Source organism: Thamnophis sirtalis, unplaced genomic scaffold (assembly GCF_051295495.1).
Source record: "Thamnophis sirtalis isolate CommonGarterSnake01/CBP01778 unplaced genomic scaffold, rThaSir2_p1.2 scaffold_5, whole genome shotgun sequence".
Classification (NCBI taxonomy): Eukaryota; Metazoa; Chordata; class Lepidosauria; order Squamata; family Natricidae; genus Thamnophis; species Thamnophis sirtalis.
In genome coordinates, this window is record NW_028261385.1 from 16,662,421 (window position 1) to 16,676,377 (window position 13,957).

The window sequence follows — 13,957 nt, forward strand, 5'->3', positions numbered from 1 at the left end:
CTCCCTAGGCTCTGGAGGCTTACTTGAAGCCTGAGGAGGGCAAAAATGGCCTCCCCCAACCCTCCAGAAGGCCAAAAGTCAGCTGGCTGGCACACACACATGCACTGGAGTTGAGGGCTGCAGTCCTGGCAAATATGGCTTCATGTGCCACCTGTCGTATGCATGCCATAGGTTGGCCATCACGGGCCTATACTATACTTGATTTTCCTTAGGGTACTATGTACTGCGTTACCCTGATAAATCATTGTCTTCTCCTTTCCAGCTTTTATTTCCTGCATAACATTAGTCTCATTAGATTAATTTTGTTAATGTGTACTTTACATATGAACCATTCTGAAGAACTCGAGAGCGTTCTGTCCCAAAGGTGTTTATTTTCCCAAAAGATACCTGGACGTTTCTTTGTATTTTTTCCCTGAAGGCATCTTGCTTCTCATCCAAGAAGCTTCTTCAACTCTGAATGGTGAGGACGGGGAAGTGGGGGCGGGGGGGCGGAGTTGGAGAAATGGAAGGATTTATATTCCTTGCGGTCATTGGTAGCTAGCACTCTCTGAGAGTCATTGAGGCCACTGGTTTGTGTGTGTGTGGGCTTACTTATGCTAGGCACCAGATGACTGCAAGGAATATAAATCCTTCCATTCCTCCCGCCGCCATACAGAATCGAAGAAACTTCTTGGATGAGAAGCGAAATGCCTTTAAAGAAAAACAAAGAAAAGTCATTTTACCTTTTAAGAAAAGCATCTTTGGGAGAACCATGACCTGGATGACTTTGTAGACATCTAGAGCATGGTTCACCGACAAAAGGGCAACCGACAAAAGCCCGCCCGACTAAACCGCGGTGACAAAACCGCGAGTTCTAAACCGCACCGACGAATGAGCACTGAAGCGCGCCGACAACAGCGTGCCGACAGAAGTGCGCTGTAAACCTAACCCTAACCCTAAACCTAAACCTAACCCTTACCCTAACCCTAACCCTAACCCTAACCCTTACCCTTACCTTAACTTAAATCACGCTTCTGTCAACGCGCTGTTGTTGGCGAGTTGATGACATTGCGGTTTTAGCACCGCGGTTTTGTCGGTGCGGTTTTGTCGTGCGCGTATTTGTTGGGTCACACTAGAGCATGGGATCTCAACCTGTGGTCCCTAGACCTCTGGGGGTGGGTGGGCTGCAATGTCATCACAGGAGGCCTTGAAGAAATGTTACGATTTAAATCAGAAGTCTTCCAACTTGGCAATTTTAAGACTTGTGGACCTCAGTTCTTAGAATTCTGGAAGTTGAAGTCCACAAGTCTTAAAGTTGCCAAGTTTGGGGACCTCTGATTTAAATCTTGAGTTAACTCTTGAGGGTCTGTGGCCATGATCCATGGCCACAAACAGTATTTAAAGGATGTCAGTGGTGATCTAAAGGTTGAGAACCACTGATCTAGACCAGTCTGTTTCCTTCCATATTATGCTCTTGGGAGATTGTGGGGGCTGGTTGGGCCTATTTTGTTTGTATCATTATGCCTGGAACTGATTGGATTGCTTGTGGTTTGGAAGTTCTACCTGTTAGGCATCAGCATGTTCCGAAGGAAAATTAGGAGGCTTAGGAATGGCTTAGGAATCTACTAAAGTTTATGGTTTGTTTTCACTAAGATCTGTTTCTTATCATAAATCATGTTTTACTACAGTGTTATCAATTGAAACAAAATAAATCCAATTATTCTCTAGTTTGCTCCAGTTGCTGATAGCTTCTTTTCTTTCCCTCATCCCTTTTTCACATTATCTTCTTAGCACTTGTTCCAATAGCTACTCTTTTGGGAAATAAGAGCTGCTTAATGTCTATGCAGATTCTCAGTCATCCAGGTCATGGTTGTCCCAAAAGTGCTTTTTACAAAAAGCAACTGGACTTTGTTTTTCACAAAACAAAAGTCCAGTTTTTCAAAACAAAGTCCAGTTGCCTTTTGAAAAAAGACTTTTGAGACGATAATTGCTTAATAATATTGAAATCATGATTGGCAAATCAAAGTGCTGAGCCTTTTTGATGTAGCAACTTGTACTTTCCAGTCAAAATCTTCAGCTTCTGAGACCATACCTTAAATGAATATCATTTCTATTATTATGATTACTATATTGGTTTATTGCCAAAGAACTGCACAGAATTACTGTGTTGAAGCAGAATTAAATTGAAGGGTTGCAAAGTTTTCCATAATGCTCTTTTTTCCCCCTGTCATGCTGATTAATATCCAATGTGAAGTTAATGTAATTACTTTGGGATATTTTTTTATGTCTAGAGCTCTGAAATATAAATATGGCTCCACAGCACTTACTTCGAATAAATGTACATGCAAATGCGTGAATTTATTTTAAGCATCATTGGTTTAAGGAACATCACCTTAAATGAACAATTGAGAGGTAATTTATATCTGGAAGAATTCATTGTATAATTTTTCAAACACAAAATTTGACTTGGGCATAGTACTGTCATCATAAATATTTGTTGAATGTTGGAGTGCCTTTAACCATTCTGTTGATTATGGATAGTTGTGTTCACCCAGTGCACTTAAACTTTGGTTGTTTTATCAAGATTATTGAATAAATAAGGCTTGGTGTGATGCATGTAACTTTTTGTTGTGGCCTGTCAGTCACCAGCCCCTTCAGCAGCTGAATCAGAGGAAGAGGAGGTGTGGGAGTCAGGGTCAGCATCAAGGCAACATGAGAGCTCTGAGCGGGAAGTGGGAATGGAGCTGGCAGAGAGAGAGAGAGAGACAGACACGGAGCCTGGGCCATCTGTCAACCCTCAGATGGAGCGGTAACAGCTCCCAGGTCTGGAGTTGACTGATGAGGAAGAGGAGGAACAGTGCCTGACGCATGGATGCGCAGAAGGCAGAGGAAAGGAGAACAGTGGAAATCTGTGGGCTGGTCCTTGGGACGGAAGAGCCGCCACTGCTAGTGAAGCCCCACCCTAGTTCTGGGATAAAAGGCAGTGGGTGGAGATGAATAGATGTGGCAGACAACTTTTCATCTCCTTGCCAGGCAGACTTGTTAGCCTGCGGTGAAAGAATTTTTTTGCTGAGGCTGTTGTACTTTTAATAAAGGAATCATTGATTAAACTTCAGAGGGTTTGTTGTGTTTGGGGAGCTGGGTCAGAACACTTCTGAAGCTTTTAAACCATCATTTACATATCCTGGTCTCCATTAGACTAACTATAAACATCCAAGCTACATTTTGGTTTATCAAATTGTTGAAGCCAGTATGATGAAAGTATATCAATTGCTGTATCTTTCCTTTGGAGATTTAAAACGATTATGGATCTCTCCTAATTTAATCCTGCCTGTGAGGCAGACTGGATTGAGAAAAAGGGATACAGGCGGTCCTCAATTTATCCCCACAACTGAAGCCAAATTTTCAGTTGCTAAGCAAGGCAGTTGTTATGTGAGTTTTTGGCCCATTTTATGACCTTTCTCGTCACAGAGATTAAGTGAATCCTTGGAGTTCTTAATAATGTGCTGGTTAGGTAAACCTGGCATCCCCATTGACTTTGCTTGTCAGAAGGTCACAAAAGGTGATCACATGATCCCAGGACACCACAACCGTCATAAATATGAGTTAGTTGCCAAGTGGCTGAAATTTGATCATGTGACCATGGGGATGACGCAATGGTTCTAAGTGTGAAAATTGGTCATAAATCATTTTTTCCAGTGCCATTGTAATTTCGAATAGTAACTAAACAAAATGGTTATAAATTGAGGGCTAGCTGAACCTCAGCTCATCCAGTGAGGTGAGTTGAGATTAGATCTTTCCCAAATGCCTTAACTGCTATATTACAAGGAAGCTTAAGCACTAGCTTTGTAAAGGTGTTGAATTTATGGCCCGTATGTTGCTTCTCTCAACTCTTGGGTGAGATTCTTCCCTTTACTTGTATACATAATGAGATTTTAATCTACATTTCTGGCTTAGATCCTGTTTGGTCAAGGCACACCAGGCTAAAGAATTTGACAACATTTACAGTTAACAGAATAATTTGCGTTTTTGGCTTTTGTGGTATTTATGTATGTGCAACATATGCACAGTTTTTAACTGGAAAAAATTAATTCGAAGTGTGAAAATTTTCCATGGATATATCCGTGAAATCTTCAGGAGTTAAACTTCAGAAATAACTGCTCTTTTTACCTGAGAGTAATGCTACATTTTTATGCTGTATTTTAGGCCATGATTTGTTAAAAAGTAGCATTTGACTAGGTTCCCACAACAAGTTAAGACTATGAGCCAGGGCTTATAGGCTTCAAGAGCTGTATTCGTATAGAAAACTGAAACCAAAAGTGTACATTATAGCAATAGCATATACAGCACTCTCTAGGCCTGTGATGGCAAACCCTCTCTGTGGGCACGCCAGCTGTCGCCCCAGACCAGCCCCACCACACATGCGCGTCCGCCTCCCGCTGACCTGGGGTTCAGGTCTCTGTGCTGGAGGTGCATGCAAAGGTGCACTTGCATTGCATTTTGCTGCCTTGTATGTCACCCCCTCACCGCATTTTGGGCCTAGAAGTCCTCCTGTACCAACCTGGAAGCCAAAATGGAGCACAGGGACGCCATGCGAGGGCCCCTCGTACCCCATTTTGGGCCTGGAAAGCCTCCTGCACTAAACTGGAAACCAAAAATGGGGTGGAAGGAGCGTGGGGAATTGTGAGTGCATGGGTGGGGAACATGTGGGGGATCAGACATGCATGCGTGGGGTCGGGTGCGTGGGCGGTTCATATGCACATTGCTTAATGGGTGCAGGTTCATGTGCGTGCTTTTGGCACGCAATGACAAAAAGGTTAGCCATCTCTGCATTAGTGTCTTTGTTTCTCTCCCTCCCTCCCTCCCTCCCTCCCTCCCTCTCTCTCTCTCTCTCTCTCTCTCTCTCTCTCTCCTTCCCTCTCTCTGAACACTAAAGGTTTAAGCAAGCAAAAAGCCCAAATCAAACAAGAAAAAAAAAGAAAGAAATATGCTTACTTTTTGTCTCAAACATTATAATCTACTACAGGGCAATTGACATGAGGGGAAAACAGCTAAAATCTTTATTGCCTGCTTCTGGCCCACTTGCTTACTGAAAGGCTTCAGTTGTTGTGAAGTTGAAAACGAACTGGTAGTGCCAAATATAAATACTGAACATAAACATTTGTATTACTATTTTTAACTAGTCCTGTTTATGTCTTCCCTGCCATGGAAACTCGCCAACTGCTCCTTGTATACACAGGGTTTAAACACATTTCCATGCACCTGCAATACAGGGAAAAATGCAGCCAGATAGATAAAAGAAAATATAAAAATCCTGAGGAGAGATTAATTTCTGGAGATACTATTGAAATTCACTTTGCATTTCATCTGCCCCATTCATATATCTCCATCAAGGCAAAAAACGAAACAAAACTGTGAAGCGTCCTTACTACTCAAAAGTATTATTGAATTCAGTGAGGCTTCATCCCAGATAGGGAAGGTTCTATCTATACTATAGATTCTTTTTTTCCCCCCCAAATATGTTTTTATTCATTTTCACATTCAATTTTTTACAGTCACTTATATACTGGATATTTGCTATAAGAAAAGAAATAAAATAAAATAAAAAAGAAAACACAACTCATCATCATTCAGCATAAAACAAAACCCCACCTGACACTTCCATCCTCCATACACCCCATCTTCCCCCTCCAACTTTCCTTTCCTCCCTCTAACACTCCCCTTTCCTACTTCCCTTTCCCCTCAAACCTTCCTTTCCCCCCTTCCTCACCCTAGCATTCCCCTTACACCCTCCTTACATTCCCCTCTTACTCCCTCCTTGCTCCTCCCTCTTCTTTCCCTCTACCTCTCCCCTTGGTGTATTCCTTTATTCAACTCTTATTTATTAATATTGAGCTATGAAGATAGAAAATAGGAAACAAAATATGATAAAAAAAAACCAAGGAAAAAAAATATAAAGAGAAAAAAAAGAAGAGACAACCGTATACAAGTGCATTCTTCTTCTTATTGAAACTATATTACCACCCACCCACCCACCCCCAGTAGATCCCCCTCCCTATTCCCCCCCCCGACTTCCCAGGGCCCACACCTGGCACTGCCCTCTGTCAAACCCCTTCTGAAGTATCTTGTGATCCTATGGATTAAAAATAAAAGTAATATGAGAAAAAACTAAATAAAAAGAAATTACAAATTATAAAAAGGAAAAGAAAAGAAAAAAAAAGAAAAAAGAAAAAACTCTTTGTATTAAGCTCAGCCCCCCATCTTTATTAATGTTTAAACAGTATAAATCATTCTATATGTATTTTATTCTCGTCTCTTGCTTCTTTGTTATTTACCCCATCTTCCTGTAGACTCTCCAATTCATCTTCCTTAACCTTATGTTCAAATAAAAATTTATGCAGATTTATGCAGAGATCAGTTTACGATCTAGCTCAAAATAATCTCACCAAACTTTCCCTTCTAGTAGGATTTAAGCAGTGTGGATCATTCCACATATTCAAATAGTAATTTACACAAGAATCAATTTGCATTCTGTCTCAAAATAATCTCACCAAGCTTTCCCTTCTAATAGAGTTTAAACAATGTAGATCATTCCGCGTGAATTTTACCCTCGTCCCTTGCTTCTCTGATATTTACCACCACTTCCTGTAGTCACTCCAAATAATCTTTCTTAACCTTATTTTCGGATAATAATTTACACAAGAGTCAGTTTGCCTTTTAACTCGAAATAATCTGATCAGGCTTTTGCTACCTCTCCACCTACCCCGCGTTACCCAGCTTCCTTCCTCCCAAACCAAAGTTCAGTGAAGTTACCATCTCCACTCTCTTCACTTTAAAGTCCTGGACAATTTAAATTAAAGTTCAAACATATAAGTCCCGTGAAATATGTGTTCAGCATCCGCTCCATGCAGTTCAGTCCCTGAATCCTGAGGAGAGATTAATTTCTGGAGATACTATTGAAATTCACTTTGCATTTCATCTGCCCCATTCATATATCTCCATCAAGGCAAAAAATGAAACAAAACTGTGAAGCGTCCTTACTACTCAAAAGTATTATTGAATTCAGTGAGGCTTCATCCCAGATAGGGAAGGTTCTATCTATACTATAGATTCTATAGGCTTACAATATACACGTCTATAAAAAACAGCTTCTTACTGCAGAAAGAGGTGTACTACAACTGAAACCCTTGGATGTACTAAAAAAGGAAAAGGTAATTCAAACATGGTTTCAGTACGGGCAGTTACAGGCTAGATGGAAAATAGATCAAAAAATTGGCTTTATGCAAGTCGAGGATAATTTACTTAAACAAATTAGAGATCAAAGTCCAATGCATATAAAGAGATTATATAATGTATTAATAGAAATTGACTCGGAAACAGAACTAGTTAAAGACTGTATGATTAAATGGGCTCAAAATGTTGAAGAACCAATAATGTTGGATACATGGGAAAAGATATGGGTGAGAAATGTAAAATTTACACAGGCCCAAAACTTGAGAGAAAACTTTTATAAGATGTTTTATAGATGGCATTTAGATCCTTAAAAAATGGCTCCTATGTATCCGAACTTACAACCTAAATGCTGGAGATGTGATTGTATGGACGCTACATATTTTCATATATGGTGGACTTGCAAAAAGGTTAAAGCATTTTGGATTAAAATATGGTGGATTATGCAAAATATTCTTTAAAAAAGGATAAAGTTTACCCCTCAGTTATTTTTGTTAGGCATAATTACTGATTGTACAGTTGTAGAGACTAATCTGATATTGCATTTAATAACTGCAGCTAGATTGTTGGTGGCACAATACTGGAAGAAGGAAGATTTGCCTACTATTCAAGAATGGACATTGAAAGTAACAAACCTAGCAGAGATGCCCAAAATATCTGCATATCTTAAGGACCATTCAAACGAGAGATACAAACTGGAGTGGAAAAGATGGATTGACTATACTCAAAACAAATATGGGACTAAGAAATTCCAGATAGTTTTCACATATTGAACCATTGCTACTTAGCAATTCTTGCAAGAAAGTTTGTAAAATGGGGCAAAACTCACTTAATCCCTGCCTTGCTTAGCAACAGAAATGTTGGCCTCAGGTGTGGGTTGCCTGCATGTGTTACGGTGCCGGCCAACGCAGAAAAAAATGTTATCTTTTTCTCTAAAGAGTTTCAATTTTCTGAGGTCTTCTTGGGAAAGTTTGGATATGAAATTGAATAGCTACATTATGCTTCTTTCTCCTTGGCTATATATCCATTTGCTTTAATTATTTACTTTAATCCATTTGCTTATTATTTACTTTAATTACACTTTTGTAACACTTCCATTCTTAGTGGCTAGATCCAGCATAAGCCTCTAATCCCGTGATGGCAAACCTGTGGCACGCATGCCAGAAGTGGCACGCAGAGCCTTCTCTGTGGGCATACACGCCGTCATCAGCTGCTCTTCCGGGTTCCATCGGACACATGCGTGGAAGACAGCTGGTCTGGCACACATGCACACCGGCCAGCTTCTCTCTTCTGGGTCCCGGAGCTCGCATGTGCGCCGGCCAGCTGGTCTTCAAAGACCAGGTGGCTGGTGCACATGCGCATGACAGAACCTGGAAGTGCAGCTGGTGCTCTAGCATGTGCGCGCATGCTCCAGTTTTGGCCCTTGGTGCCGAAAAGGTAACCCTAACCATCACTGTTCTAATCTAATTTTGTCTGACTGTTAACTAGACAGTAGTCAGTAGTACAGGTAGCCCTTGACTTACAATAGTTAGCAATAGCAATAGCAGTTAGACTTATATACCGCTTCATAGGGCTTTCAGCCCTCTCTAAGCGGTTTACAGAGTCAGCATATTGCCCCCACAGTCTGGGTCCTCATTTCACCCACCTCGGAAAGATGGAAGGCTGAGTCAACCCTGAGCCGGTGAGATTTGAACTGCCGAACTAGCAGTCAGCTAAAGTAGCCTGCAGTGCTGCACTCTAACCATTGCGCCACCTTGGTTCATTTAGTGACCGTTCAAAGTTACAACAGCACTGAAAAAAAGTGACGTAAGAATGTTTTTCACACTTACGACCATTGCAGCGTCCCCATGGCTACATGATCAAAATTCAGATGCGTGGCAACTGACTCATATTTATGACGGTTGCAGTGACCCCAGGTCTTGTGATCCCCTTTTGCAACTTTCTGGCAAGCAAAGTCAACGGGGGAAGCCAGATTCACTTAACGTCCATGTTACTAATTTCACAATTGCAATGATTCCCTTAACAAGTGTTTGGCTTAGCAACAGAAATTTTGGGCTCAATTGGGATCGTTACCTGTACAAGATACGTATAGATATTTGCCACTGAAATCTCCCAGTTTCCCTGAATGGTCAAAATACTTAACATGTTTTGAATGGAGCTGAGCATTAACTGGCTGGATTGAACTCTGCATGGCCTTTCTGAGGTCAGGCAGAGTTTGGATCAGATATTTTTAGGAAAGAATTACTTCTAATATTATAACACTGAGATTATCATGCACGAAAGCAGCACCTAAATTTATAAATGACCCGATTCAAATTATTATGGGAAAAAATGTTTTGTTAGTAGTTTGCTCTTCTTCTCTTGATAATCTCAGTTCATTCGGAAGAATTAAAATGCCTTCAATGTTGTGTTACCTGCAGTTGTGAAGCTTGTGATGGCATCAATCCACTTTAAACCACTCTTTAGATCAGTGGTTCTCAACTTTCCCAATGTCGCGATCCTTTAATACAGTTCCACGTGTTGTGATGACCCCCCAACCATAAAATTGGTGTCTCGGTTCCTAAGACCATCCAAAATATATGTTTTCCGATGGTCTTAGGCGACCCCTGTGAAAGGGCCGTTCGACCCCCAAAGGGGTCCCGACCCGCAGGTTGAGAACCACTGCCTTAGATGTACTCGCTGTATGTTCACAAGATCATATTTCTAAAATCCCACTAAAGAAAACGAGTTCTTGATGTTTTTATTAAACTTTTGTATTTTCAGGCGTGAAACCATAATGGCGGGCAACAGTTTGGTCCTGCCAGTTGTGCTGTGGGGACGCAAAGCTCCTACTCACTGTGTATCCGCTTCGCTATTAATGGATGATGTTTCCATGATTGTCACAGGATGTCACGACGGGCAGATATGTCTATGGGACCTCTCTTCAGATTTAGAAGTAAGTTTACATTGTGGGATTAGAAATTTTTTTCCGAAATAAATCAAGTTTTATTTGAAATGTTTTAGAAATATAGTCTTAAGTACATTTCTATACAATTCACTTTGAATTGGGTGCATGTTTTGTAATTTCTTGAAAAGGCATTGCTAATAGTATCTTTGCGTTTCCCGGGAAAATCCTTACTTCCTAAACAAGAACAATCAATATATGTTATTGATATTCATAGGCTTGCTTTTAAAAAAACGATTAAATCGTAGAAAATCAATGAAAAGTGACTCCGTGGGGCTTCCTTTCTCCCATGACCCTTTGGAGGTCAGCATGCTTCGACAAATTTAAAAAGAATAATTAATTCAATTACTGATTTTGGAATGCAGACTTTCTGTTTCTCCAATCCTGCTTCTAAAAACGTACTACTGATTTATTTGTTTCCAAGGCATGCAGGCCATTTGTAATTCAGAGTGAGCCTTTGAGCAATTTTGACATCCAAACAAATAACCTAGAGCAGTGATGGCGAACCTTTTTCTTACAGCATGCCAAAATTTCACGCTGTTGCGCGCACGTGCATGCCCACACCAATTGAATCCTTCCCACTCACCTGCAAGACCCCCCTGCACTTGCACGCACGCCCCCCCCCAGCTCCAGAGGCTTTCCTGAAGTCTGGGGAGTACGAAAATGTCCTCCCCCGCCCCCTAGAAGCTGGGAACAAGCTTCTGGTTGGCCCGTTGGGGCCTTTTTTCCCCCTCCCCAGCCTCCGGAGGTTTCCCTGAAGCCCGGGGAGGGCAAAAAACAGCCCCAACAGGCCAACTGGAAGTTCATTCCCAGAATTCTGGTTGGGCCATTGGGGCTGTTTTTTGCCCTCCCCAACCTCCGAAGGCTTTCCTGAAGCCTGGGGAGTGCGAAAACGCCCTCTCCCAACCCTTGGGAGGGGAAAAAATATGTGTGCCCCAGAGCTGACAGCTGGCATACCAGCAAATATGGCTCCGCGTGCCACCTGTGGCACATGTGCCATAGGTTCGCCATCATGGACCTAAAGTCTGAAATCATTGTTGAATACTTTTATATCCCTTTTTGTTCAGTTTATATTGGCAGGTATTACATTCAGTTACATTTGCAGCATCTTTATGAAGAAACTTAACCTACTACCTTAATATTAAATTTATTAGTGATATCTATTCTGGTAAAGGGAAGTAACTTTCTCAGAATATATTTTCTGTTTTCTGCATGTAACATTAAATAAAGAAAAAGGTGTCTAATCACATACAAAGTTTGAGTAGGCTATTCCCCAATTTTCATAGTTTTGGCTTTATCATGCTTCTAGCGGATTTAAAAAAAAGGGTCTTTTGCAGTCCCAACATAAGCCTAAGATTGAAAATCAAACTTGTCAGATGTTACATCTTTTCTATCCTGCTCTATGGAGTGGAGAGTTGGTCTCTGACAGAAAGCCACTTGAAGAGACTAGAAGCATTTGAAAGGTGGATTTACAGGCGGCTGTTACATATACACTGGGTTGATGAAATCAGAAATGGGGAGGTGATAGGCTGCCTGGGAAAGCAAAGGGAAATCATCAAAACCATTAAAAAGTGAAAGTTAGAATATTTTGGTCATGTGATGCGACACCCAGAAAAATATGTCATGCCACTTATTCCTCCAGGAAACAAAATGAAGGCAAACAAGGTCCAGGCAGAAAAGGAACATAATGGCTTCGAAATCTAAGGGATTGGTTTGGACAAAACTCAACAGCACTTTTTTGTGCGGCTGTTGAAAAAAATAGGATCACCAACATGATCACCAACATCCGATGATGGATATGGAAGAAGAAGAAGAAGAAGAAGAAGAAGAAGAAGAAGAAGAAGAAGAAGAAGAAGAAGAAGAAGAAGAAGAAGAAGAAGAAGAAGAAGAAGAAGAAGATTCCCCAGTTTTAATTTGTGACCCATTTAGAAGAAAAAGCTGTAAAATCTTAGCAAATACTTCTGTGATTGCACTGGATTTTTTTTGTTTCCCACGCAGTGAACAGTGCCTAATTGGCTGCTCTTTTGGAATGCAAAATATAGTGTCAGATATAGCTCCAAAGGACTACCTTGACCATCTTTCACATATTGAACCAAATACTTCAGTTTTCATGAATTGTAAATAAATCAACCTGTGGAACTGTCTTCCAAAGAAATATTCATTACCTTTAAAATGAATTTCGAAAGAGCAAGATGAATGATATTTGGGGAATTGTGTTTTATTCGGAATAATTAAAGCTATATCAAAGCCCTTTGTTGCAGTAAATTATTCACCTTCCATACATAGTGTTGCCATCAGACTAAAGACCTTGAGAATTGGATCACTTCCTAGGCAGTCAGTTGTGGAAGGCAATTTAACCACACTTAATGGTAGATCACAACTTTGGAATAGTTTTGCTATATTGACTGTCTTCATGCTTGAATGACTTGTGCGACCTACTTTTCAAAATTATCATAAAGAATACTGTTTTCTCAACTTTTCATACTTTATTTTTCCAAATCCCTTGAGATAGTAATTATCCACTCATAATTGGGGAAATAAAGGTAATAGCAATAGCAATAGATTTATATACCGCTTTACAGTGCTTTACAGCCCTCTCGAAGTGGTTTACAGAGTCAGCCTATTGCCCCCAACAATCTGGGTCCTCATTTTACTGACCTCGGAAGGGTGGAAGACGGAGTCAACCTTGAGCCGGTGAGATTTGAACTGCTAAATTGCAGACAGTTGGCAGTTAGCAGAAGTGGTTTGCAGTACTGCATTCTAACCACTGTGCCACCATAGCTCTTATCAAACCTCCAAGTAACATGTCCCAAAAAATAAGGTCCAAGGTATCCATCTTCTTTACAAGGTCTATTTATTAGGTACATGTTAAATTGTCAAGGGCTTGGTGTAAGGCCGTAGTGGACAGGATCCAGAATTACACCCTGTAAGAGCAAGAGTATGAAACATCTGGCCTGAATCACACCCTCCAATCAGTCCTCAATACAACAGTCCAGTGACTCCAAACTCCACCTTCATCTAGCTGCAGGGATCTTCTCTGTTCCCATGGGAAAAGAATGCCATCTAGACACAACAATCCCCCTTTATCTTTACAACCCCCCTTTCAATAGTTAGCAAGCGACAAGCCTGAAGTATTATTAAATTCATTTACTTACAAACATAAAAGCTAATTAAAAAAAACATGCAAAGGCTACAATAAAATATGGCTACACGTATGCCATCTTCAGGGTCAACGGGTATGAAAAGTTTACAAACGTGTATTATTCTCATGCCTTTGACAATGCTTTCTATTTTTTTTTAGTAATATTTGAAATTGAATAATTGAGGTTTTTGTGTGTTTTTTTCCTCCCTGATTCTAGATAAATCCTAGAGCTCTCTTGTTTGGTCATACAGCATCAATCACTTGTTTATCCAAAGCCAGTTCTTCAAGTGAAAAACAGTATATAGTGAGTGCATCTGAAAGCGGGTAAGGACTTGTTTTCTGTTGATGATTGAATTATTTTAGGTCTCTTATAAATACAGGATTAAATATTATCTTGAAATCTGTTTGGACAATATTGTTTTGCCTTCAGAGGCAGTCCAGGTATAATTTTTGCATCCTCCTTCTACCCCTTCCTAAAATGATCAATCAATAAACAGGAGAGTACCAAATAATGATTGCTTAACGTTCATACCAATATTGCCTTCTTTTTCTTCCTATAGAGAAATGTGCCTTTGGGATGTGAATGATGGAAGGTGCATTGAATTTACAAAATTAGCCTGCACTCATACCGGCATACAGGTAAATACTTTTAAGTGTGGATT

At 40.5% G+C, this 13,957-nt stretch overlaps 1 protein-coding gene across 2 annotated transcripts in view; it reads left to right on the forward strand.

The window, feature by feature from the left end:
• The window catches only part of WDR7 (WD repeat domain 7), a 239,759-nt gene that overhangs the window by 2,893 nt on the left and 222,909 nt on the right, over positions 1-13,957 (forward strand). For both annotated transcript variants that reach the window (XM_087715346.1, XM_087715347.1), the window contains exons 2-4: positions 9,973-10,144; positions 13,513-13,619; positions 13,856-13,934. In XM_087715346.1, the coding sequence (XP_087571472.1) occupies positions 9,986-10,144; positions 13,513-13,619; positions 13,856-13,934 (345 nt within the window). In that variant the 5' untranslated portion in view covers positions 9,973-9,985. The remainder of the gene's footprint in view (positions 1-9,972; positions 10,145-13,512; positions 13,620-13,855; positions 13,935-13,957) is intronic.